This window comes from Hemiscyllium ocellatum, chromosome 22, assembly GCF_020745735.1.
Source record: "Hemiscyllium ocellatum isolate sHemOce1 chromosome 22, sHemOce1.pat.X.cur, whole genome shotgun sequence".
Taxonomy (NCBI): Eukaryota; Metazoa; Chordata; class Chondrichthyes; order Orectolobiformes; family Hemiscylliidae; genus Hemiscyllium; species Hemiscyllium ocellatum.
The window spans coordinates 56,490,215-56,513,775 of record NC_083422.1 but is presented as its reverse complement, the minus strand read 5'-3'; the positions used below and the strand labels follow the sequence as shown (position 1 = coordinate 56,513,775).

At 39.4% G+C, this 23,561-nt stretch overlaps 1 protein-coding gene across 2 annotated transcripts in view; it reads left to right on the top strand.

Annotated features, from left to right (window-relative positions):
• Nucleotides 1-23,561, top strand: part of sufu (suppressor of fused homolog (Drosophila)) — a 103,177-nt gene that overhangs the window by 30,782 nt on the left and 48,834 nt on the right. For both annotated transcript variants that reach the window (XM_060842513.1, XM_060842512.1), the window contains exons 3-8: nt 2,013-2,149; nt 9,802-9,944; nt 15,266-15,351; nt 20,839-20,911; nt 21,695-21,848; nt 22,827-22,947. In XM_060842513.1, the coding sequence (XP_060698496.1) occupies nt 2,013-2,149; nt 9,802-9,944; nt 15,266-15,351; nt 20,839-20,911; nt 21,695-21,848; nt 22,827-22,947 (714 nt within the window). The remainder of the gene's footprint in view (nt 1-2,012; nt 2,150-9,801; nt 9,945-15,265; nt 15,352-20,838; nt 20,912-21,694; nt 21,849-22,826; nt 22,948-23,561) is intronic.

The following is a 23,561-nucleotide window of genomic DNA, read 5'->3' as shown; positions in this document are numbered from 1 at the left end:
CTACTGCTGGTTTTGCTGCTTTGTGTACTGTAGTTTTTGATTGGATACTGTCCTTGACAGCCTTGCAGACCATAGGTGATTCATTCTTCTCATTGATTCCTTCTTTTTGACTGGAATATTGGTGCAAGTGTCCCATGAATCAGCAATCCTTTCTCTCATCTTTTGAGCCACGTATTTACCTCTCTAATCTTATTTACTGTAAATGCCAATTTATACATGGCTTAGTTAGTAACCTGAGATTATTATCTTGTAGTTTTGCTTTTAAATTAAGCCTTGTTATGCTTGTAATTCCTTACTGCAGCCTCTTTCTTAGTCCCACGATGTCATTGGTGGATTATGATGTCTGGATCCTTCCTCTCCCAGTCCAAGTTCCCCACCAGCCCTGAAGAGATATCTTGAACCTACCTTTGCACTAGGTAGGCAATGCAGCCTTCTCGACTCTGTCCTCGCTGCAGAGAACAGAATTTTCTTCCCTTTATTAGTTACTACATTTCTCTTTTCTTTCCTAACTTGAATGGAGCTCTGTACCATAGTACATTGGTCTGTTTGTTCATCTTCCCTGCATTCTTTGCCATGCCCACACTGGGAACAAAAACCTTATACTCATTGGACAAGGGAATGGAATGAGACTCTTCCAAAGCTAAAATTTTCACTTGTAGTCACACCATCTTGTCTTAGAGTCATAGAGATTAACAGCATGAAAATAGACACTTAGTCCGACTCATCTATGCTGACCAGATATCCTAAACTAATCTAGTCCCATTTACCAGCATTTAGCCCATATCCCTGTAAAACCTTCCTATTCGTATACACATTACCCTTTGCGTTGAAACGTTGCCCCTTAGGTCTCTTTTCAATTTTTATCCTCTCATCCTAAACCTATGCCTTCTAGTTCTGGACTTTCCCACCCCAGGAAAAAGGCCTTGTCTATTTACCTTATCCATTCCCCTCATGATTTTATAAACCTGTTATAAGGTCACCCCCTCAGCTTCTGATGCTCAAGGGAAAATAACCCCAGCCTATTCAGCCTCTCCCTATAGCTCACACCCTTCAATTCTGGCAACATCGTCGTAAATCTTTTCTGAACCCTTTCAAGTTTCACAACATCTTTCCGATAGGAAGGAGACCAGAATTGCACGCAGTATTCCAAAAGTGGCCATGACCATGGACAAAATTTGATACAGTTAATCTAAGGTGTGTAATGCATCAAGTCCAGATAGTGTAATGTATAATTTTCTTCAAGGTAGTACTGTGCAATGAAATAAAACTGGGTCTCACATGTCTTTATACTGTACACTGACAATAACTCTGTTTGAATTTGGTAAATAATTTGAATAAATACTGTATACAGTGCAACTCCGTCACAATCGCAAAAGTGTCTGAAGTTTTTTTTGTTTTATCCATTTTAAATAAATTGTGGCATTTAAACTTTAACTATTTAGATTAGGTTTTGAATGGCTATACAGTTTTGGAATTCATTATTGTGGCAACACTGAATGGTCGCAATAGCCATTGGAAGCTGGCAAAATGGATTTCACAAATTTCTACTTTAAGTGGTAGGTCCTGTGTCAGATCAGCATACCTTTTGTGATGGCAAGAAGAAATGTGCAGTATTTGTTATTTGTGCACTCTGTCAGGGAAGAAAATAATTGACAAATGTGCGTGATAGTGTAGGAATTTCTGCCACTTATCTTTACTGCTTGCTTTTACTGATGTACGATTTTTAAAACAAATTTTGCATCAAAAATAATTTCACTGATGAATTGTTTTTCTTAAGTACCCCAAACCTCCTACATTACAAATGCCATCGTAAAAATAATGGTTTCTGTAAATAGCAGTTTTCAGTATCTTTGTACTAAGTACAAGCAAAATTTGGATTGTCTTTTTCACTTAAACTTTTTTTAATATAACTTCAGCTCCATGCTCAGTAACAGTTTTGCCTTGTAACAGTTATAATGATTAGATGGATAAAGAATTATTACGTTTCTTAAAGACTGTTGTATTTTGTTTAGATTTACAGGACTGGAAGGGCCAAGTGGCTTTGGTTTTGAACTGACCTTCCGGCTGAGAAGAGAAACTGGGGAAACAGCGCCACCAACCTGGCCAGCTGAGCTGATGCAAGGTCTGGCGAGATACGTGTTCCAATCAGGTAAAATTCATTTAGAGTTAATTTGTTGATTTGTGTAAATTGAGGTAATATTGTATCCAGATTTTGCTTTTGACAAAACAATGCACCTTCTTCATGAAGAACTCAATTTTTAAAACATACTAAATTTTTGTTCTTTCTACTTTGAAGTGTCCAATTGAGCTACTTACTGGTGTGCCTAAACAGTAATTCCTCCTGCCTCTCATATAGTTGGGAACCCTCATGAAGGACTCCTTACTATCTAAGTCAAATGTGATCTCTTGTGAACTTATTTTATCCTGTAAAACAAAAAGAAAGGCAACGAGAAATGTTGTAACAGATGAGGAAACATAATAATTTGGAATTTTCAAGTAGTTAGACTGTGAAATCATTGCTCCTTTCAACAGATTTGGTCGAGTGATGATTTAAGGCTCTCAGGATATATATAGTAAAATATATTGTAACAAAACACAAAGCAACATGGCCAGTCTAAACCAACTTTTCTCCCATAAATGAGGTCAGTATGTTTTTGGTACTGCATTGGTATGCTATAAACGGTTTAACATTTTACTAGTTTTTCTGATGGCTGATATGCTTCACATACAACTTTTTGATGCTTTGTTTGCCTGATACAGTGTGCAATGCCAACTTTTGCTTCTCTGCAATCTACCGGAATACTTGAGTTCCTCATCAAATTTCATAATCGTTTGCCCTTTCTCAAGTTCTTGCTGTTCTCTCACAGAGAAGCAGAAAGCCAAAATTAAGGGATAGAATTTTGGAAATGAGGAAGATCACAAATTTCAGGGCAAAGTTTGGTATGTGGCAGTTTTACTAAGGCCTTCAATCACTTCTTAAACCCACATACATCTTAAGTGTTAAAGCAGCTCAAACACACTTGGCATCCTGTTAGAAAATTCAGCTTGCAAACAATTATTTCCGTTTCTTTTAGTTTAGTTTCTTAATCCCTTTGCTTCTTTAGGAAGTCATAAAACTTTATTTTCATTCTTAGCCTGTGAACACCTATGTACAGGCCACCATTTATTGCCCATCCCTAATTAGCTGTCCTTTTTTTACTAGATAGTAGAGGTTACAAGGCTGGAAGGTGCTGCCAGAGATGGCTTGGCGATGCTTTCTGCAATGTGCAGGCCATCTCTAGAAGTTCCCATCATCACACATGCCAATCAGCGGCCGACTTGATTCACTCCACGTGCAAATACCACACATGCTATGGACAACATTCTGGTAGTAGCACTGAAGACTTGTTCTTCAGAATCTGCACTGTGTCTAGCCAAGCTGCTCCATTATAGCTACAAAACTGGCATTTACTTGAAGATGTGGAAAGTTGTCTGGGAATATCATGTACACAAAAAGCAAGACAAATCCAACCTGGCCAAGTACTGCCCTAACAGTCCACTCTCGATCATCAGTAAAATGAGGGGTGTTGTTAACAAAAGTGCTATCAAGCAGCACCTACTTAGTAATAACATGTTCACTGATACCCAGTTTGGATTCTGCCAGGACCACTGATTTCTTGACTTCATTACAGCCTTCAGTCAAACATGACAAATAAGGTGAAGTCCAGAGGTCAGGTGTGAGCAACTGCTGTTGGCAACAAGGCTATGTTTGACAGTATGGCATCAAGGAGCACTAACAAAACTGAAGTCAACAAGAATTGGGGACAATCTTTGTTGGTTGGATTCATATCTGGCACATAGGTAAATGGTTGCAGTTGTCGGTGGCCAAGACATCTCTGCAGGAGTTTCTAGGGATAGTGCTCTAGGCCCAACCATCTTCAGCTGCTTCTTCAATGACCTTCCCTCCATCTTAAAATCAAAAGTGAGAATATTCAGCACTATTTGTAACTCCTCGGGTAGTGAGCAGTCCATGTCCAAATGCAGACAATATCCAGGCTTGGGCTGACAAGTGGCAGATAAAATGTGTACCACCCATATGCCTGACAATGACCATCTCCAAAAAGAGACAACTAAACATTTGCCCCTTCACATCCAGTAGAGTTTTCATCACCAAGTTCCCCACTGTCAAAATCCTGGGAGTTACCATTGACCAGAAATTAAACTGCACTGGCCGTTTCTGTGCTATATATCTCTATGACGATAACTCCATCTACAGTGGCTACAAGAATAGATCAGAGGCCAGACTTATTTCCTGAGTCTTCAACATTTTTCCACATTTACAAGGCACAGGTTAGGGTTATAATGGAATGCACCCCAATTGTACGGATGTGTGTAGCATCAACAACACTCAAGCTTGACATCATCCAGGATAAAACAGCCCACTTGATTGGCACACGCTCTCCACTTTTGATACTTAGTAGCAGCAGTCCGTCTATAAGAAACACCACAGAAATCCACAAAGGCTGCACCAACTGCTGGTTCCCCTCTAAGCCATTCACCATCCTGACTTGGAAATAGATTGCTGTTCTTTCAGTGTTATTGGGTCAAAATTCTGGAATTCCTTCCCTAATGGCATTGTTAATTGGCCTACATCACACTGATATTAAAGAAAAATTGAAACTGCAACTATGTTTATGATTAACCACTGTTAATTAAAACTAAAAATAAACATATGATCTGACAAACTAGGAATCATGATGGAATCCACCTTGTCTAGTGGTACCCTTAGCTGGGAACATAACAATTGCTATTTAGATTGTTCTGCTAGAATGTGCACTTCGTCAGTATGAAATGGCTATAATGTGATTGATGAATTGTGGACATTGTTTGTATAACTTAAACTTTCTGCTCAATGGTATGACAGGTTTTCCATAGCGCGATCTTCTAAAGCGCAACTTCTATAGCAGTTTCCCATTCTGTGATTTTCTATAGTGTGAGGTTGCAGAGGAACACATTGTGGTGTTATAGCAGAATGACCTGTACCTAAATACTAATGTTTTGCAATTCAAACATTAGAACATCCAGATCTCTCTGCATTCTCTTACCATTTTAATAATATACTTTTAAAATTTTTATTTTGTTTTCTATAATGGGCAATTTCATGGTTTCCCATGTTATACTTGATCTATCAGATTATTGCTCATCCACTTGGCCTATCTACGCTTTTCCTCATGCTCTTGAAAAATTACTTTCCTACTAGCATCATTGGTATATTTAGCACCTCGGCCCTCTTTCCCTTAATTCAAATCATTTATATCACTTGTAAATACTGATCCCTCTGGCACCTACCAACCATTCTTTACATCTTGCCAACTAGATAAATATTTACTTATGCCTACTGTCTGTTTCCTGTTAGCTAGGTAATCTTCTATGCCCATGCCAATATATTCAAGTTACATTATATCTTACTTTCCATTACTAATTATCCAGACTGACTGACTTTGGAACCAGTATTCACTTACTCTTTCCTTTTTAAACTCTGATGCAAACTTTGTACCTGTTTTCATATTTAAAACTAGCTTTCTTAATTTATTACCTCCGTTTTAGTCCTTTCATCACTGTTTTATGTATTCTGTCCAACGTTTTACCTGCCATCCATCATTGTGCAATTTATATGCTTTTTAGTTAACCACAGATGGTGCAACTTCTGCTTGGAATATTTCTTGCTCATTAGAGTGCATCTATTCTGTGAATTATGAAATATCACCTTAAAGACTATGATTGCATTTCTGTTAACCTATTCCTTAACCTATGGGTTAGTTGAGTTAATCAGTTATGATTGCTGAGACTTGGGGGCTCCTTCGTTCTGTGGTCATTAATTAATCATATCCTGAGCCTTTCTTTCTAGCAGTTTTCTGCTGCCGCCTCCTCTCTCACTGTTTAAACCCATCTCCCTCTGTTTTTCTCTCTCTCCACCCCCTCATCACATCAGTCTCTCTCTCTCTCTCTCACACACACACACTCACACACACACACACACACACACACACACACACACACACACACACACACACACGCTTTTCACCCAGCCCTCACATAACTGCACAATTCCTCCAAATCTTCTGCAGGCAACTTCTCTTCTCCCTCTCTCTACCCCCATTTCTTCCCTCTATTTTCAGGCATTCTCTCTGTTCCACCCTCGCCCATCCGCTCTACAGCCTCCCACTTTCCTGCCTCCCCACCTTGTAAGACCAGCAAAGTGGAAGTCTTTCTGAAATATAGTTGATTTTTTATGTTGGGTTGTAATGTCATTAATGTATTGAATAATTCTGTATATCAAAAGCTTGCTGAGATATTGATGTGAAAGTTGAAATGCATTCCTTAATAGGGTATAAATACCAACTGCTGTGAAACTAATATAAATAGATAAAATGTTAAGTGTTTCTTCGTAGAAATCGGAAAAGTTTGTACGGAAGCCTTTGTGGAATATTTATAACCCTGAACAGTAATAGTGCAGCTTTAACAGTGTTGGAATTCCAATTACTTATAAGAAATGTGAGCTTGCTGAAGTAGCCAAAATTCTTGAGCCATTGTAGAAATACAGTGGAAAGAAAATTTTAGTTTTTCAGCAGAGATCACATTGTGCCATTTGTTGGAATTTAATAACCTGGAGCTCTGGAAAACTTGGAGAATGTCATATTGCACAATTTTGCTGATCTATCTGTAGACATTTATGACACAATATTGATTTCATCACTCATTATTTCGTTTCTGATAAATGGTGCTCTGAATCAAGTATTACCTGGCAAATGATTTATTACAGGGCGTCTTTAAAAAATACATAACCAAAAATAGAGAGATGACCAAAATGGTAAATGTGTAAATTCAGTTGTGAGTCACTTCTTTATAGATGCCGAGAACAGATTGAGGTCTGAAACTTTGTAGCTGAAAATGCATGTTAGAATCTGGAATTCAGTTAGTGTGAGAAAACTTCCTTTCCACAATTATTCATTTAATCATAGAATCCCTACAGTGTGGAAGCAGGCCGTTTAGCCCATCGAGTCTACACCGACCCTCCGAAGAGCTGCTGAGAAAACTAACAGTGTAGTTTCTATTGAATATTCCTCAGCTGTAAAAATGAAACAAGAATACCCCCTCGTCGCTTAATGTTACCACGTGCTCACTGGAACAGATTTTTTCTTTGTTGGTCTCTCGATGTTCTGAGCATTAACACCTAATAAGGTTATTAACATGAATTAGCTTTACATAGACTTTTTCTTTCCAGCAGTGACTCTATCCAGGTTTCATTGTGTGCTTTTAGGCTAGTAATTTGAAAAGAAATATGCTCTTTGTTCAAAAATACGTTTCCAAAACTCAACTATTGTAAACAGATGATTAGAATGGATAATAGAAAGCAAGAACACACAGTCGTTTTTTTGAGAAGGTAAGAACTATATTAACAGAGTGGTAAGTGCCTGGAATGCACTGCCAGAGAAGGTGGTGGAGGTAGATCCAATAGCAATGTTTAAGAGGCACTTTGACAGACATTCGCTTCTCTATCTCCCTCTTGATTGTCAGGAAATATGTAGCATAATTGCAACAAAGTGATCATCCCTTTTTTATTTCTAAGCTGTAATATCAGATGGCTTCATTTGAAGACGTCCTTCTAAGACATCCTCCCACATTAATGCAGTGATGGTTTCCTTTATCGATTAAAGCAATGGCCTACCTCTCTCGTGCCCAAACTTCGATACCTCGGAATGTTGGGCTGCCAGTCCTGTGCGCGCACACAGGCACGCGCTCACACTGGCACGCGCTCACACTCTCTCCCCCTCTCACGCTCCCGCACCCTCGCGCTGTCTCTCTCTCTCTCTGTCGCGCGCTCTCTCTCGCGCGCTCTCACTCTGTCTCCCTGTCTGACTCTCACGCTCTCTCTCTCTCGCGCGCGCGCTCTCTGTCTGTCTCTCGCGCGCGCTCTCTGTCGCATCCCCCGTCCCCCTCCCGGCCCAAACTTGTGTTGAATGCCAAGTCAGGAGGTACTTATTCACTATCCAGTTAAGGAAATTCAGTGTTGCTCTTCAGTGAAGCCTTTGAAGCTAACTCTTCAGACATAAGCTATTTTCTTGGCTGTGTGTGAGTTGCGTTAGAATGATTCTTACTGTGAGACCTAAGGAGATTTCTCACCATATGTTTACCAAAAGAAACTTATTAACTCTCGTTTCCCCACCCGTCCTATGTGTACCTCATGTTCCTATGTTACCAAGTATTGCTCCTGGAATAATTTGCCACACCAGGATATCCACTGAGAGACTGGCATCCCTTATGCCCGCATCATCTTTAAACCCAGATAAGCACTGTTAGTCTGGAATTGCTGTGTGCAATTCCTGACATTTGCCCAGGACATTACAGACAGGGGAAATGAGTGCCCCATTTTGCAGGCTGAAACAGGCAAACCTTGCTGCATCAGGTGATGTAGATGCAGAACATCCTCAGGACTGAAAGTGGGGGCCACAAAACCAGACCGTACCAGCTTGGTCCAAAGTTGCCATCTGAAGCATTGAACAGCAGTGCAAGAAGAACATCAATGATTTCTCCTCTTTGCCAGCCTAAGTGCTATCACCTTCTCTTAGATACCTCACACACTCACTATCTCTGCTATTGTTGCCACCTTCATCCAGGGTTCACAGTCAAACATGCTCACTATTGCCTGCAATATCTTCTCTCACTTGTCATCCATACCAACCCCTGACGCCACTAATTCTGCATGCCTTCTGCCAACTCATTCACTCAGGACACCTTACCTGCACCATAATGAACAGCTGTGCCATCCACTTTGATTTACATAATTACTTGCCAGTCCTTCATTCTAGGAGGAAAAGAACTTACAATAAGGCAGAATGTGACAAGAAAGGTGGTGGGTTGTCTGACCTTTGATTCCTCACCCCTTATGGAGAGAGGACTGGTATCAGACGCTTCCTTTGATTTACTGTGTCTGGACACTTTGACTAAAGGCTTTCTCCACTGACTTGACTGAGGACTTCTGAAACTATGAAAGCTTCCTAGTTTTGTTCTGTGCTAAATTGCAAAACAAGGCAAGGCATGGCATGGATGCTGTAAGCATCCAAATAGGCTTAATGGTTCAAGCAATAAGCTTGTTGCAATATTACAGTGATGTTTGCTGATGTGTCTGAGTGCAGCATTGAAGAGCAGAAGCATACTGTGAGTGGATCATGGTTGTACCATGAGGTTGGCAAATGTTGGAAACCAATGTCCGTAGATGTTGCATGTGCGTATGAGTATGCCCATGCAGTGTTGGTACCCAGTGTCCAACATGGAGACTGTTCACAGCCAGTAGGAAGCTGAGGTCACCACGTACTCACTCTGACTTGCATGTTGATAATTCTTGGCATCCAGCTTGTTCACCGCTTTTGGTAAGAGAGGAGCCTGAATATTAAGGAGGCTAATTGCAGCCTCAAGGTGTGTAACAAGCTCTAATCTCCTTAATTTGTTACTTACTGCTGCCTAGCAAGAAATCTGCCTTGCCACTCAGCAAAAGTGCAGAAGATGCGGCAAGATGTTCCCTTCATCGCGATAAGCCTTAGCAGAATTCTTAGCCAAATTGGCACAAGTCTGACCATAACCTTGTCCCTCAAACCCCGATAAAATTCCACCCATTATTTGGGAGGGTGTGGAGGAACAGTCTGAACTTTCCTGAATTGATATTTTTCAAAGATCTGTAACCCGCAATGAGTACATGCGATCAACTATTAGCAGTAGACAAGGAAATACACTTTAAGCCCTCTCTTTTTTAAAATCTCACAGAAAACACCTTATGCAGTGGTGATCATGTTTCTTGGCACAGTCCCTTGGACAACAGTGAATCCAGAATCCAACATATGTTGCTGACAGAGGACCCACAGCTGCAACCAGTGCATACACCCTTTGGAACAGTTGCATTTCTCCAGGTACTGTCTCAACCAAATAATTTGTTCCAATATTGCCTATGATGAGTGCTCTGCAATTGAAAACTGTGACGTCTGTAAGAAGAACATAATGGTTTTTTTTTTATGTACCCTTTCTCCTGACTCTCGCTTAGAATTGGTGTTCATGCTTCCTTTAAAAAGTTTAATGAAACAAATTGTGCCAAAAAAAGTGTGACTTTTCAAAGTTTAAGAAATCTCAAACAATTGAGTTTCTGAAAACGCTGGAGTATCTGGCATCATCTCACCGTTTACTTTCAGAAAATAAGCTGACTGTTGAATAATAGAATTCTTTGTCATCAGAATAGAAGGTAATGGTTTCCAAAGCATCCCAGTAAAATATTGAGCTGAATTTTAGATGGTGTTCATTAAGATAATCAGCTAATGTGCTCAACTATAGAATTGGGGATGATCATTATTTTACTTTATTATTTGCATGGATATTTGTTTTAATCTGCAAGAAATTCTGTTAATTTTCATGCTTAATATATGCTACATATTCAAGAGGATTTATGGCAATAATTTACATTAATCTATTGTTTTTCCTATGGATTATTCTCTAAGGTGATTTGTGAGGTGGGGTAATGGACATAAATGCATGAAATAATGAAATGGGAGATCAATGTAAGGTGGGAGATGACCAAAAAGTTAAAGCAGGTTCTTCATTCTGGAAATGGCTATTAAGAGTAGAGCTGAAGGTTTTGTTACATATAATGGGGTAAGTGGAAAGGGGGCGAGAAATAGTTGAAGTTGGAGGACCGAAGGATAGAGTGCCAACAATGCTGGTGGGTTTTATGTCAGTTGGAACAGAAATGATAAATTAATTTAGGATATCAGCAATTGAGTTTGGACAAGTTGACATCAACAGTTAAGAGACTGATATAACATAATTGTGTCTATAAGTGATGCAGTTATGTTTTTGAGGGGTTGAGACATTTTAGACAGAAAATGTTTGGTTTGAGATAAATGATGAACTGGATTTTGGTTCAAGGCTATGGGTGTGAATGGCTTGGGAAATTCCTTTACTGATTTTTGAGTTGTGTTCACTTTTCACAAGAGGAGAACTTGACCTTTACCTGTATCGTCTTACAACTGCAATTCGCTGTGTCAAGAATATCAAGCATAAAACATTGTGGAAAATAGCTGCCTTTGCAACATAGAATATTACAGCACAGTACAGGCCCTTCAGCCCTTGATGTTGCCTAATTTTATTTTTTGAGTTTTAGCAATAATTTAATCTCCTAGTACTAGTTAACTTAATCAAGCAGGAGCATGGTTATATCTGTAGCACTGAGAGTGCCTTTATATACTCTGTGGCTTTTCAAACAACTCTCCACTGGGGTGATCGAGTGAACAAAATATACTTTTGGGAGTTTTTGAAAAGGTCAAAACATGGATAGTCTTACGGAGGACTGAAGATTCCTGTTGCAGTACTTGCTGACAATTAGCTGCCTGAGCAAATGATAACATAACCCTCTGAAGTGTTAAGATTTTAGGGAACTTTACTAAGTTATTCTAACTTATTCCAAGATTACTTGAAAATGCTGTTATTGACATGAAATTTATTTAACAGTTGCTTTGTGGCTGGAATTTAATGTGAAAATATTTTAACAGTAGGACAAATTGTGATTTGACTCATTAGAAGCGGATTTATTTTGTTGGTTGTGCGATTAATTCAGGTTTTGTAGAAGCAGTAATGCATAGCACCACAAAGTGGTGAGATGTGGGTTTTACAACTATGATGTTGCATTACCATAGGGAAGCAGAATTTGAGGAACTCATTTGGAAGGAAGTGGGAGCAGAATTCTTTTCTTGTGCATGTAGTTGTTTATCGTTCTGCATTTGTTTTGGAATAGATTGGCAGAGGTTTATCTCCAGTTTCTCTTACTTGTATGCTTTCTGCATTTGTTCTTTCAAATGCAGTCTGGTGCTGTATAAGGTTGAGATGAAGATAAAATAGTACAACCTTTAGTTTTTGAAGTTCCTTTGAATGTCCTTTTCAAAATAGAAATTTAGCAAGGTGTGATTGTCTTTACCTAACATTACAATGATTACAGATGCTGGAAACTAGATACTAGATTAGACTGGTGATGGAAAAGCACAGCAGTTCAGGCAGCATCCGAGGAGCAGTAAAATCGACGTTTCTGCCAACAGCCCTTCAACAGGAATACAGACAGAGTGCTTGAAGGGTGGAGAGATAAATGAGAGGAGGGTGGGGGTGGGGAGAACGTAGCATAGAGTACAATAGATGAATGGAGGAGGGGATGAAGGTGATAGGTCAGGGATGAGGGTGGAGTGGATAGCTGGAAAAGATAGCAGGTAGTACAAGTCATGGGGACAGTGCTGAGCTGGAAGTTTGGAACTGGGGTGAGGTGGGGGAAGGGGAAATGAGGAAACCGTTGAAGTGTTCCGAGGCAGAAGATGAGGTGTTCTTCCTCCAGGTGAAGGAGGCCCAGGGCCTCCATGTCCTTAGCAGAGTGGGAAGAGGAATTGAAATGGTGGGCCACAGGGCGGTGTAGTTGATTGGTGCGAGTGTCCCAGAGATGTTCCCTAAAGTGCTCTGCTAAGAGATGTCAGTCTCCCCAACGTAGAGGAGATCGCACCGGGAACAACGGATACAATAAATGATATGGGTGGATGTGCAGGTAAAACTTGTGGAAGCGGAAGGCTCCTTTAGGGCCTTGGATGGAGTTGAGGGAGGAGGTGTGGGCACAGGTTTTGCAATTCCTGCAGTGGCAGGGGAAGGTGCCAGGACGGGAGGGTGGGTTGTAGGGGGGGCAAAGACCTGACCAGGTAGTCACAGAGGGAACGGTCTTTGCGGAAGGCGGAAAGGGGTGGGGAGGGAAATATATCCCTGGTGGCGGGGTCCATTTGGAGTGGCGGAAATGTCAGCGGATGATTTGGTTTATGCGAAGGTTGGTCGGGTGGAAGGTGAGCACCAAGGGCGTTCTGTCCTTGTTATGGTTGGAGGGATGGGGTCTGAGGGCAGAGGTGCGGGATGTGGACGAGATGCGTTGGAGGGCATCTTTAACCACGTGGGATGGGAAATTGCAGTCTCTAAAGAAGGAGGCCATCTGGTGTGTTCTGTGGTGGGATTGGTCCTCCTGGGAGCAGATACGGTGGAGGCGGAGGAATTGGGAATACGGGATGGCATTTTTGCAGGAGGTAGGGTGGGAAGAGGTGTAATCCAGGTAGCTGTGGGAGTCGGTGGGTTTGTAAAAAATGTCTGTGTCAAGTCGGTCGTCAGTAATGGAGATGGGGAGGGAGGTGTCAGAGATGGTCCAGGTAAATTTAAGGTCAGGGTGGAATGTGTTGGTGAAGTTGATGAATTGAGTAAAAAGTGAGGTCTGCAGATGCTGGAGATCAGAGCTGAAAATGTGTTGCTGGTTAAAGCACAGCAGGTCAGGCAATATCCAAGGAACAGGAAATTCGACGTTTCGGGCCAGAGCCCTTCATCAGGAATGAGGAGAGGGTTCCAAGGAACAGGAAATTCTCCTCATTCCTGATGAAGGGCTCTGGCCCGAAACATTGAATTTCCTGTTCCTTGGATGCTGCCTGACCTGCTGTGCTTTAACCAGCAACACATTTTCAAGTTGATGAATTGCTCAACCTCCTCGCAGGAGCACGAGGTGTCGCCAATGCAGTCATCAATGTAGCGGAGGAGGAGGTGGGGAGTGGTGCCGGTGTAATTACGGAAGATGGACTGTTCTACGTATCCAATAAAGAGACAGGCATAGCTGGGGCCCATACGTGTGCCCATGGCTACCCCTTTGGTCTGGAGGGAGTGGGAGGATTCGAAGGAGAAAATTGTTAAGGTGAGGACCAGTTTGGCCAAATGAATGAGTGTCGGTGGAAGGGTACTGTTGGGGACGTTGGGAGAGGAAGAAACGGAGGGTTTGGAGGCCCTGATCATAGCAGATGGAGGTGTAGAGTGATTGTTGCAGAAACTGGCTCAGCAACCTTACTGATAAAAACATCTTAATGCATCTGCTGTTTTAAGAATCGTCAAAGTTGTTATCCAAATTCCTACATGCAAAGTTCTAAATTCCTAGTCCTCACCTGCATGTAAATTAATCTATCCACCCTGTCTTCCATGAAGAGATGGGCTTCCAAATGTGCAATATTTGGTGTTCTCTATATGTCTTCTCCAAAAATTGAAGGCAAATGTTCAATTTATGAATGACTGAATTGTACAGAATTAATACTGTGTAAGTAATAATCTTGTCACTGTAAATCTGTATGCTGTAGAAACTTGTAATTTTAAAGCATGCAGGTTCTCATGAGTTCCTATTAATATTGTAACAACTTGCATCAAGTTAAAATCTTCTTGAAGGCAGGAAATGTGTGGGAAGGAAAGATGTGTACAGTATTTGACTTGAAAGATTATTTCTGATTCTAGAATGTCTTAACAATGAAATATTATGCTTTTAACAATTGCATTATGTCATGAAGTTTTAAAAGATATTCTCTATTGTTTACATTTCTTTTTGTTATGTCATTCTGGTAGCAAATCAGTCAGCAAAATGCAACCTTAATTCTACTCTTCTTAATTTGTCGTTTTAAAAAAATGAGCATTGTGACCACAATATTGTTTATCAAGACCATTTTAAAAATTGAGATAATTTTGCTTTCAGATAATTTTCTGTTCAAAGTCTAGCCCTTTTGATTATCTTTGGGAACACACCTGATGACATTTCTAGATTTGACCTTGTTGCTGAAATTTTTTACATTGTTTTCATGGAATGTTGGCATTTGTTGCTCTTGAACAGGAAGTATGGCTTAGCCATTTCAGAGGGCAGTTTGTGGATTTGGAAGTAGCACCAGATTTCCTCAAGAATATTAGTGAACCAGTTAGGACATTTTCTGTTATCATTATCTGAGTCATCATTACTGTCTTCAGTTCCAGATATTGAATTCAAATTCCACTTGTAGCCCTCGTGGCATTTTAAACTGGAGTCTTTAGAGCATTTGCCTTGTGCCCCTTGTTTTTTTTCGTCCATTGATACATGATCTCTAGTTAAGTTTGCTGCAGCCCTCCATTTTGAAATTTTTGGATTTTAAATAATGTTTGCAGTCCTAATGTTTAAATAACTGATATATAGATTTCGTTTAGGGATTCCAAAATTCAATTGGTTAGAAAAAGTCTTTCTAGTAACGTTACTGCTGATGTCTGTAAAGTCTAGAATATTGATTACCGATTTGATTGTTCTAAACTGAGATATAGTTTATTTTTGCAATATTTACATACAATGAAACACATGTACAATTTCTCTAATCCTTCTTTAAAAATTTGTAATCCCGATCAGATTGTTGGAGTTTGTACAGAAGAACTTCAAGCAGCGCAGCAATGGAATGGCCAAGGGATCTTGGAGCTTCTCCGGACTGTTCCAATGTAAGCAATTTGTAAACCTTCCGTGCTCAATTTGCAATGATTATACAGGGTCAGCAAAAAGTGACATGGCTTATCGTTTGTTTGATAGACTTAGAGAGTTGGCTAGATTTGGCTGGATGCTTTAAGAAATCCTGAAATATGGTGGGAATTTAAGGATCTCCATGGCAAATCTAGCTTAAGGGGTCATGTGGTCATCTGCTTTTTTGTGTTCATGAAACGTTTAGAAAAGACATTTACATATTCTACCCATTTACATGAAAGTAAATTAGGTTCGGGATTTTTATTTAGATGAATTCTGTAAATACGTTTGTCATGTGCATGTTCTTTGGTTTTTACCTTCTGGCTTTAGTTCAAGACTGTTTACTAGGATGGGTGAATAGAATGTATTATACATAGTACTACTTGTTTCCCAGTTTCCATCGTTTAAAACAACGAGGAGAAAGTGAGAACTGCAGATGCCGGAGAATCAGAGTCGAAAAGAGTGGCACTGGAAAAGCACAGCAGATATGGCAGAATCCGAGGAGCAGGAGAGTCGAAGTTTCAAGCATAAGCCTTTCATCAGGAATTATTAAAGGCTTATGCCTCAAACGTCGATTCTCCTACTCCTCAGATGCTGCCCAACCTGTCGTGCTTTTCCAGCGCCTCCTTTTTTGACCTTGGTTTAATGCAGTACCTTTTCTCATTTTTGGTGCACATTTTCAAAAAAGGTGGTCGTGGTGCTACTAATATTTCTTAGTCACCTTCTCCAACTTTATTGGATTATGCATGTGAGAAAATGTTTGATTTTTGTTTAATGTTTAAGATGTGATATGAATCAAGATCATTGCTGTGGTAAAATTCTGTCTTTATGGAGAACTTCTTTTTCAAAAGATTGAGAAAAATAATTTTTGTTGGACAATCTAACAGTCTGGTGATTTTCTATATCTTAAATTTTAAATCACTCATTCTATACCTAATATCATGAGAGCAAACTGTTTGGAATACCATTGCCATAAAAATCAATGTTTTTATCAGTGATGTATTGGATAACATTACAAGACACGGAGCATCATTTGCTATTCCTAAAGTATTGATGATGCTGTCCAATTAGTATACTCGTCTGAGAATCTAGTGCATTCTTCACCATCTTGATCAATGAGCAAGCCAGTGTAATTGTGATGGTAAGTGCAGCAATATTGATTTGCATAGCTAAAGAAGTGATCTTAGAGCTATTGATCTGATGGCACAAGATATCTGTTGCAGTTGTTGATTTGAATCTGATATTCTGGTGAATGCGACACTCCTAAGTTCTTCTGGCATTCATCCGCTTTTCTCTTTTTGCAACAATTGATTGCATTCTGTTAAATACCATAATGCCATTTTTTCATGCTATATGTAAGGATTATCTTCTGTGTCGAAGAGCACAACTAAAGTAACCTTGACATATAAATTAGGTTTGTCCAACAGATGGCCTGTGGGCCAAAATACCATCTGCTAAGGGGTCCTATCCAGTGACCCATAATTCAAATACAGGTAAGTACCTTTGTGAAAGTTTTGCAAGATGCTCCCCCACTCAGAGACTACTACTGTCCCATGTTTGCTGTTGATTGATTGATTGGCTCAAGGGGTTAGGATCAGTAAGTCTATTAGCAGCAAACATGCATGAGAAACTCTCTTTGGCTAGAGGTACGCTGGGTTGTGCAACCGACCATAACTACTTTCACTCTGAGGCCTAGACAAAAGGAGTGGCAGGGAGTCTGCTGGTCTTGTAATATCAAGTCAGAGAGCAAGAACTTCTTTACATTTAAAGAAGGGAAAAGAAAAGCTAATGTGAACATAGGCTCCTTAGAGAATAAAGCTAGGGAAATAATTGGGAACTTGGAAATGGCAGTGAAGTTGAACAAATACTCTAGCAGTCTTCACGGTGGAAGACACTAATAGTATTACAAAGGTACTAAATGTTCAAAGGCACAAGAAGGAGAGGCAATGAATACAATAACTATCACTAGAGAAACTAATGGGGCTAAAGACAGTTATGTATGCTGGACCTTAAAAGATGCATCCTAAGAGATTAAAGAAAGTAACTTACAGAGATAGTGGGTGTAGACTGGTAACAGTCTTTAAGGAATCCTTAGATTCTGGAAAAGTCCCAAAATTGCCAATGGAGCGCCTTCATTTCGAAAGGGAAAGAGACAAAAAAGGTAACTGTAGGCCAGTTAACTTAATGTCTGTTATTGGGAAAATATTAGAGTCTATTCTAAAGGGTGTAATAGCAGAACATTTCGAAATGCATAATATGATCAAGCAGCGTCACCATGGCTGTACGAAGGGGCAATAATGTCTGACAAATTTACTAGAATTGTTTGATGAGGTAGCAAGTGGATGACACTAAAATAGGTGGCAAGGCAAGTGGTAGGTTGACACAAAGAGCATGCACAGGTGTATAAACAGGTTCAACAAGTTGGGAAAAAGCCTTGGTAAATGGAATATAATGTGGGGAAATGGTAGGTTATGCACTTTCACAGGAAGAATGTAGGAGCTGAACATTAATTAAATGAAGAAATACTCCAGAAAACTACATAAGAGGCATTTGGAAATTCTTGGAGCAGGAAAATTGACGCTTCAGATAAAGGCCCTTGTTTTTGCCCGAAACGTCGATTTTCTTGCTCCTCAGATGTTGCCTGACCTGCTGTGCTTTTCTAGCACCACTCTAATCTAGACTCTGATTTCCAGCATCTGTAGTCCTCACTTTTGCCTATTTGTGAATTCTTGTCCATGAATCACAAAAAGCTCTCATACAAGTTCAGCAAGTATGGAAAGTTGGCCTTTATTTTAAAGGGAATGGGATATAATGGTAGGGAGTTTTGCTGTAATTAATCAATGCACAGTTTTGGGCCACTTATCTAAAGAGAGATATTTTAATGTTTAAAATAGTTGGTTCACTAGGGACTGCCTTATGAGGAGAGATTAAATAGGTTGAGCCTGAACTCATTGGAATTTGGAAGGACAAGAGACGACCTGTTGAAATGTACAAGATTTTTGGGGAATGTGACATGGGGAAAAATTGAAATGTTCATCATAGTGCATTTCTTTTGCCTATGAATCAGCAGTCATCTCTGAGGATGGGACTTCTAGTTATCACTTCAACTCAATCTGGCAATAGTGACAAATATAAGTGTTGATGTAAGCCATTTTTATCTTTTATGGTCTAATTATAATTAAGCAGAATTTGCAGTGGTAAAATCCTTGGTTAGGTCAGTAAAGATATATTTGAAAACACACCATGTGTAGTTCCCTTTTAATGCAGAATTTGTCACCGAAAATGACACAGCTAAAGATGTCAAAAATGTCACTGCTTTCATTTTGAGGGTATATGGAATGTATCATATTGATAGGGAAATATTTTGAATCTGTTTTTATTTTAGAATTAACTGTAATGCAAAATTGATCAGATAGTAAATTAAATATTAATTTTCACACTTGAAAAGCTGAAATGTAATATTCAATTTTTGATCACCTGTACTTGAAGTCAGCAAGTTTTGGAATCCTGAAAATGCAGTAACTATTGAACAAAGGATCGCTATCACAATTTTGACAGCCAAATGATGTGCCATGGAGATGTCTGGGGATATAAAAACAAAGAAAATTACAGCACAGCAACAGACCAATCAGCCCTCCAATCCTGCGCTGGTCCAGACCCTCTATCTAAACGTGTCGCCTATTTTCTAGGGATCTGGATCCCTCTGCTCTTTGCTCACTCCCTGTCTAGATACCTCTTAAATGACACTATCCTGCCTGCTTCTACCACCTCCGCTGGCAACGCGTTCCAGGCACACACCATTCTCTGTGTAAAGAACTTTCCATGCATATCTCTCTCAAACTTTGCCCCTCTCACCTTGAACTCGTGACCCCTAGTAATTGACTCCTCCACTCTATGGAAAAGCTCTTGCTATCCACCCTGTCTATACCCGTCATGATTTTGTAGACCTCAATATGGTCCTTCCCAACCTCCCTCTTTCTAATGAAAATAATCCTAATCTACTCAACCTCTTAAGTTTTTCAGGAAGGTCTATGGACTGTCAAAGGAGTCAAGGCAATTTTGCATGTTGGCCAGGAAGCAATTCCACAATTCTGCAAAGTCCACCTCGTGCCATTTGTCTTATGTGCAAAAGTAGAGGCAGAAATTAGGAGGCTGTAAAGCGAATGAACCATCAAATCTGTACAGTTTGCGGATGAACAGCACCAGTCATACCAATAATAAAGCATGATGGATCAGTTCGCCTTTGTGGGGACTTTAAACAAATAATAAACCACTTTTCACAGGTGGATAAATACTCGATCCCTCGCATAGAGGAACTATATGCAAAGCTGACAAGGGGGCTGTCCTTCACAAAACTGGACATGAGCCATTAGTAACTGCAAGGGCAGTTAGATGAGAATTCCCAGAGTATGCCACACTTAATAACCATTTTTCAGCAGATGATGGAGAACATTTTACAAGTTTCACCCCAAGTCACCATTTATCTGAATGACATGCTAGTGACAGGGAAGAGCAATAAAGAGTACTTAGATAACTCAGAAATAGTTCTTAAATGTTTCTTGAAAGTGGGTGTACACTTTAAAAGGGAAAATGTGTGTTCCAGGCACCACAAGTGACCTACTTGGAATACAGAGTCGACATAAACAGGTTACAGCCGTTGGAAGACAAAGTGCAAGCAACCAGAGGTGCCCTGGCTCTGTACTGGAGTTAAAGTCTTTCCATTGGATGGTGAATTATAGCTCTAGCAGGAATTTGTGGTCTGTTATTATTACAAATTAATATCCATAAAGATACGGGTGGTGCTTCCTTACACCAAAGATGACCACCAAATCTTCCTTCTCTATTTAGGTGTATTTGGCATCAGGCAAAGTCCAAGAAGCAAATGCTTTTGAGTGTTCCTCTCCTTTGGACCATCTGTGAGCCAACACTACCCTGTTACTGGACGGGGAGGCATCGCATATCAGCATCAGATCTCACTTGGGGTCATAGTGTGCCAACACCTTAGATGATCACAGCTGCTTCTTCACTCTCTAAAGGCTGCGCCTTGGCTGTGAGACCATTTCCAAGGTTGATGCTTTTTCAATAGCAAATACAAGGGTGCCAAGATGGAGGCCAGATTACTAAAGATTTTGTGAAAATGCTGTTCAATCATGCTTCTGATTAAATTATTATTTTAATCTAGCTCATAACCAAATCAATGTGTACACATGATGGTGCCATTTTGTAAAATGGCTACTCAAATTTGAGACAGGCCTAAATTTAAATTCATTGCAGCGTGCATTTGACAAAGTGTAGTGTAAGGATAAACTTTATCAAGCAATTTTACGAATTTTACACACTTGTACACTATTATTCAGTTAAATCAATTGTAATTAATTTGTTAAATGTTTGCTTTTCAAGATTGCAATAAATATGAGTCAGATTCTAGATATTAAGTATGGATATCTAAAATATACATTGCTTTACAGTGCAGGTGGCTCTTGGCTAATCACAGACATGCGAAGAGGAGAGACAATATTTGAAACTGACCCCCATCTGCAAGTAACTAATTACCTGTATCAATTATATTTTTCCTTTTTCTCAGATTTCACGCATTCCCAAAAATACTTTAGTTTGATCTGTAAGGTGTTAACTTCAGAATTAGTATATGATAAGCCTTCCACTTAAAGTGCGATTTCTTTTTAACTTGTAAGTAAGTCTTACTTATGACAATAGTTATTCACAACAGAAAGAATAACATTCATTTCTTTAAATGGTAAATATGGATTATTGGTTTTGTTTTTGTTTTCACTTTTTGTTATCCTATGGCAGCAAACGCTCCACTATTCACTCGTTCTGACCAAGTGCCTCCCTACACTGGCACAGTTTTGCTGAAAATATTGTGAGAAAATCACAGGAACGAGGCAGTGTTCAACATCTTGTGATGCAATATGTTGGATCACAATGTCAATCTTTATTTTTATAATTTTAAGAAGTATTTAAATCAAATGATTCCCTGAATTATTGCAAAGATATAATATTAAATGTTTTAGCGGTTCTTTCTTTGGACATTATATTCTGAAATACAGTGCAAATGAGCATAATTTGGATAAAATGCTCACCGCTTAGGAATTAACACTTTTGAAGTACAATACACTAATATACAACAGATGTAATGTACAGACAATGATTTTTCAGGATCATTGCTTTATAATGAATCATCTTAATATAAAACGTTAAACGTTTTACAATTTCTGTAACAATAAAACATATCATCTGACTGAAATTTAATTGTTGTGATTCGTATAATCAGCATATTTTACTGCTTTTATTTTCCCCTCATAGGAAAGAGTAGACAAAGGCATAGAGACTGATGGTTCAAACCTGAGTGGTGTGAGTGCAAAATGTGCTTGGGTGGATCTAAGCCACCCACCAGAAGACGAAGAAGATAGCAGGAGTATTTATCTTGAAATGCAACCAAGACGTTTGTCAGACAAAGGTAAACCTTGAATTTGCATGTGATTCCCTGTTCAGAAGAAAGAGGTAGAGCTCAAGTACACTTCTTGCAGCTGTCAGAGATTTCCTGCCATCTTACACCTTCCACCATCTCCTTTTGAGCACTTCACACCACCATATCCTGGACACAACAAATGCATGTTGTGATCTCCATACCAATAGCTTCCCAATGCCTGTACAAGTAGCCACAGTAGGACAAATCCCAAAGTCACTCGTTGACAACTTGGCATGTCTTAAAAGGTGACCAACCCTAAGTCAGTACATGACAGAGTTGTGTGGTTGCCGAATGGCCTGTAATCAAAATATCACAACCTCAAAATGCCACTTGGACATATAGCCTGGATGGTTCGGCACAGAACTTTCATAATTGTCCAACTTTTATGTGTGTGTATAGACCTCTGCAACACAACTTTGAAAGGCAATACCAACTAAAACATCTGATTTCATGTTTCATTGAAGGCGAGGAAGTGTAAGCTTAAACGGTCTATCAACTGAGATAATTTAATCAAAATTAACAATCAAGAATGCTGCAATAATATTTGCATCTTTAGCATTTTGGAAGTTTAGAGCAATAGTTAATGGAGAGGAGCTGTGTTGTTAAGCAGCTTAGTTCACTGCATTGGAGACTTGTATAGTGATTCCAGCAGTGGTTTGATTATAGATTCAGGACATGCATCAACAAGTTGAACCTGTTCAATGTTTTTATACTCTTTCCCCTCGCCAAGGCAGAATAGAAGCGTAGTGTTTCTAATTTCAGCCTGAATACTTCTCTCTCAAAACCATTAATCAATTCCTTGAAATTCTTATTCAAAAAACTGAGGTGTAGCATACCCCTTTCAGATTATCTACACACAATAGTCTTGTGTGCAGGATTGGATAAAATAATGATTAGAAACTAATAATCTCTTCCTGCTGAGGATTTCTGATGACTGCTTGAAGCAGGGTCTTTTTCTAATTTCAGATACAGAGCAGATCAGAGAGGTCTTGCGTAGGGGTCTTGAGATGAACACCAAGCCAATCTTGCCACCAATCAGTTCCCAGAAACCACAACAACAGAATGGAATGAACCATGATCGAGCATCGTAAGATTTTTTTTTACAGTTTATAGTTTAAGTAATGCATTTTGCATGAGTTTTTGAGTTTAGGTGGGGAGGGAATGTACTGCATTGTTAAAATTGTTGAAACCTCCCATTTGACATTCCTCAATCCTAATTCTGCTTAGTTTTTTTTCTAAAGGCTTTATCCTTAAAATAAACAAATGGTTTTGAAATTGATTTTATAGTGTAATACGTACTGTTTACAAAATTTAGCAAAAGCCTAATTATATCTTAGGTGATAAGATGGCTCAAGCTAGTTTCATGGTAGATTAGAAGGAACAAATTGTCTTCTAAACAAAAGAAAACACAAAGTAAAGCAAATATAAATTCCCTTTTAAAACCATTCGATTTCCTTTTGTCATGTTATATACTATCTGGGTGTGTACTTCATAATAATCTCATTTTTCTTAAGAGGGTAGTGCACTCATTTCAGTTAACACATAATGCTGTGTTATAAAAGGGCTATGTGTTGTCAGAGACAGCTGGGAATCAGATGTTTGAATGATTTTAAGTTGAAGCAGTTTTCCACAGGCTTCCATTTCCAGCTGTGATAATATCAGATAAAATCTGCATTAAGGCTGCTTCTCCCCAGCAGCATT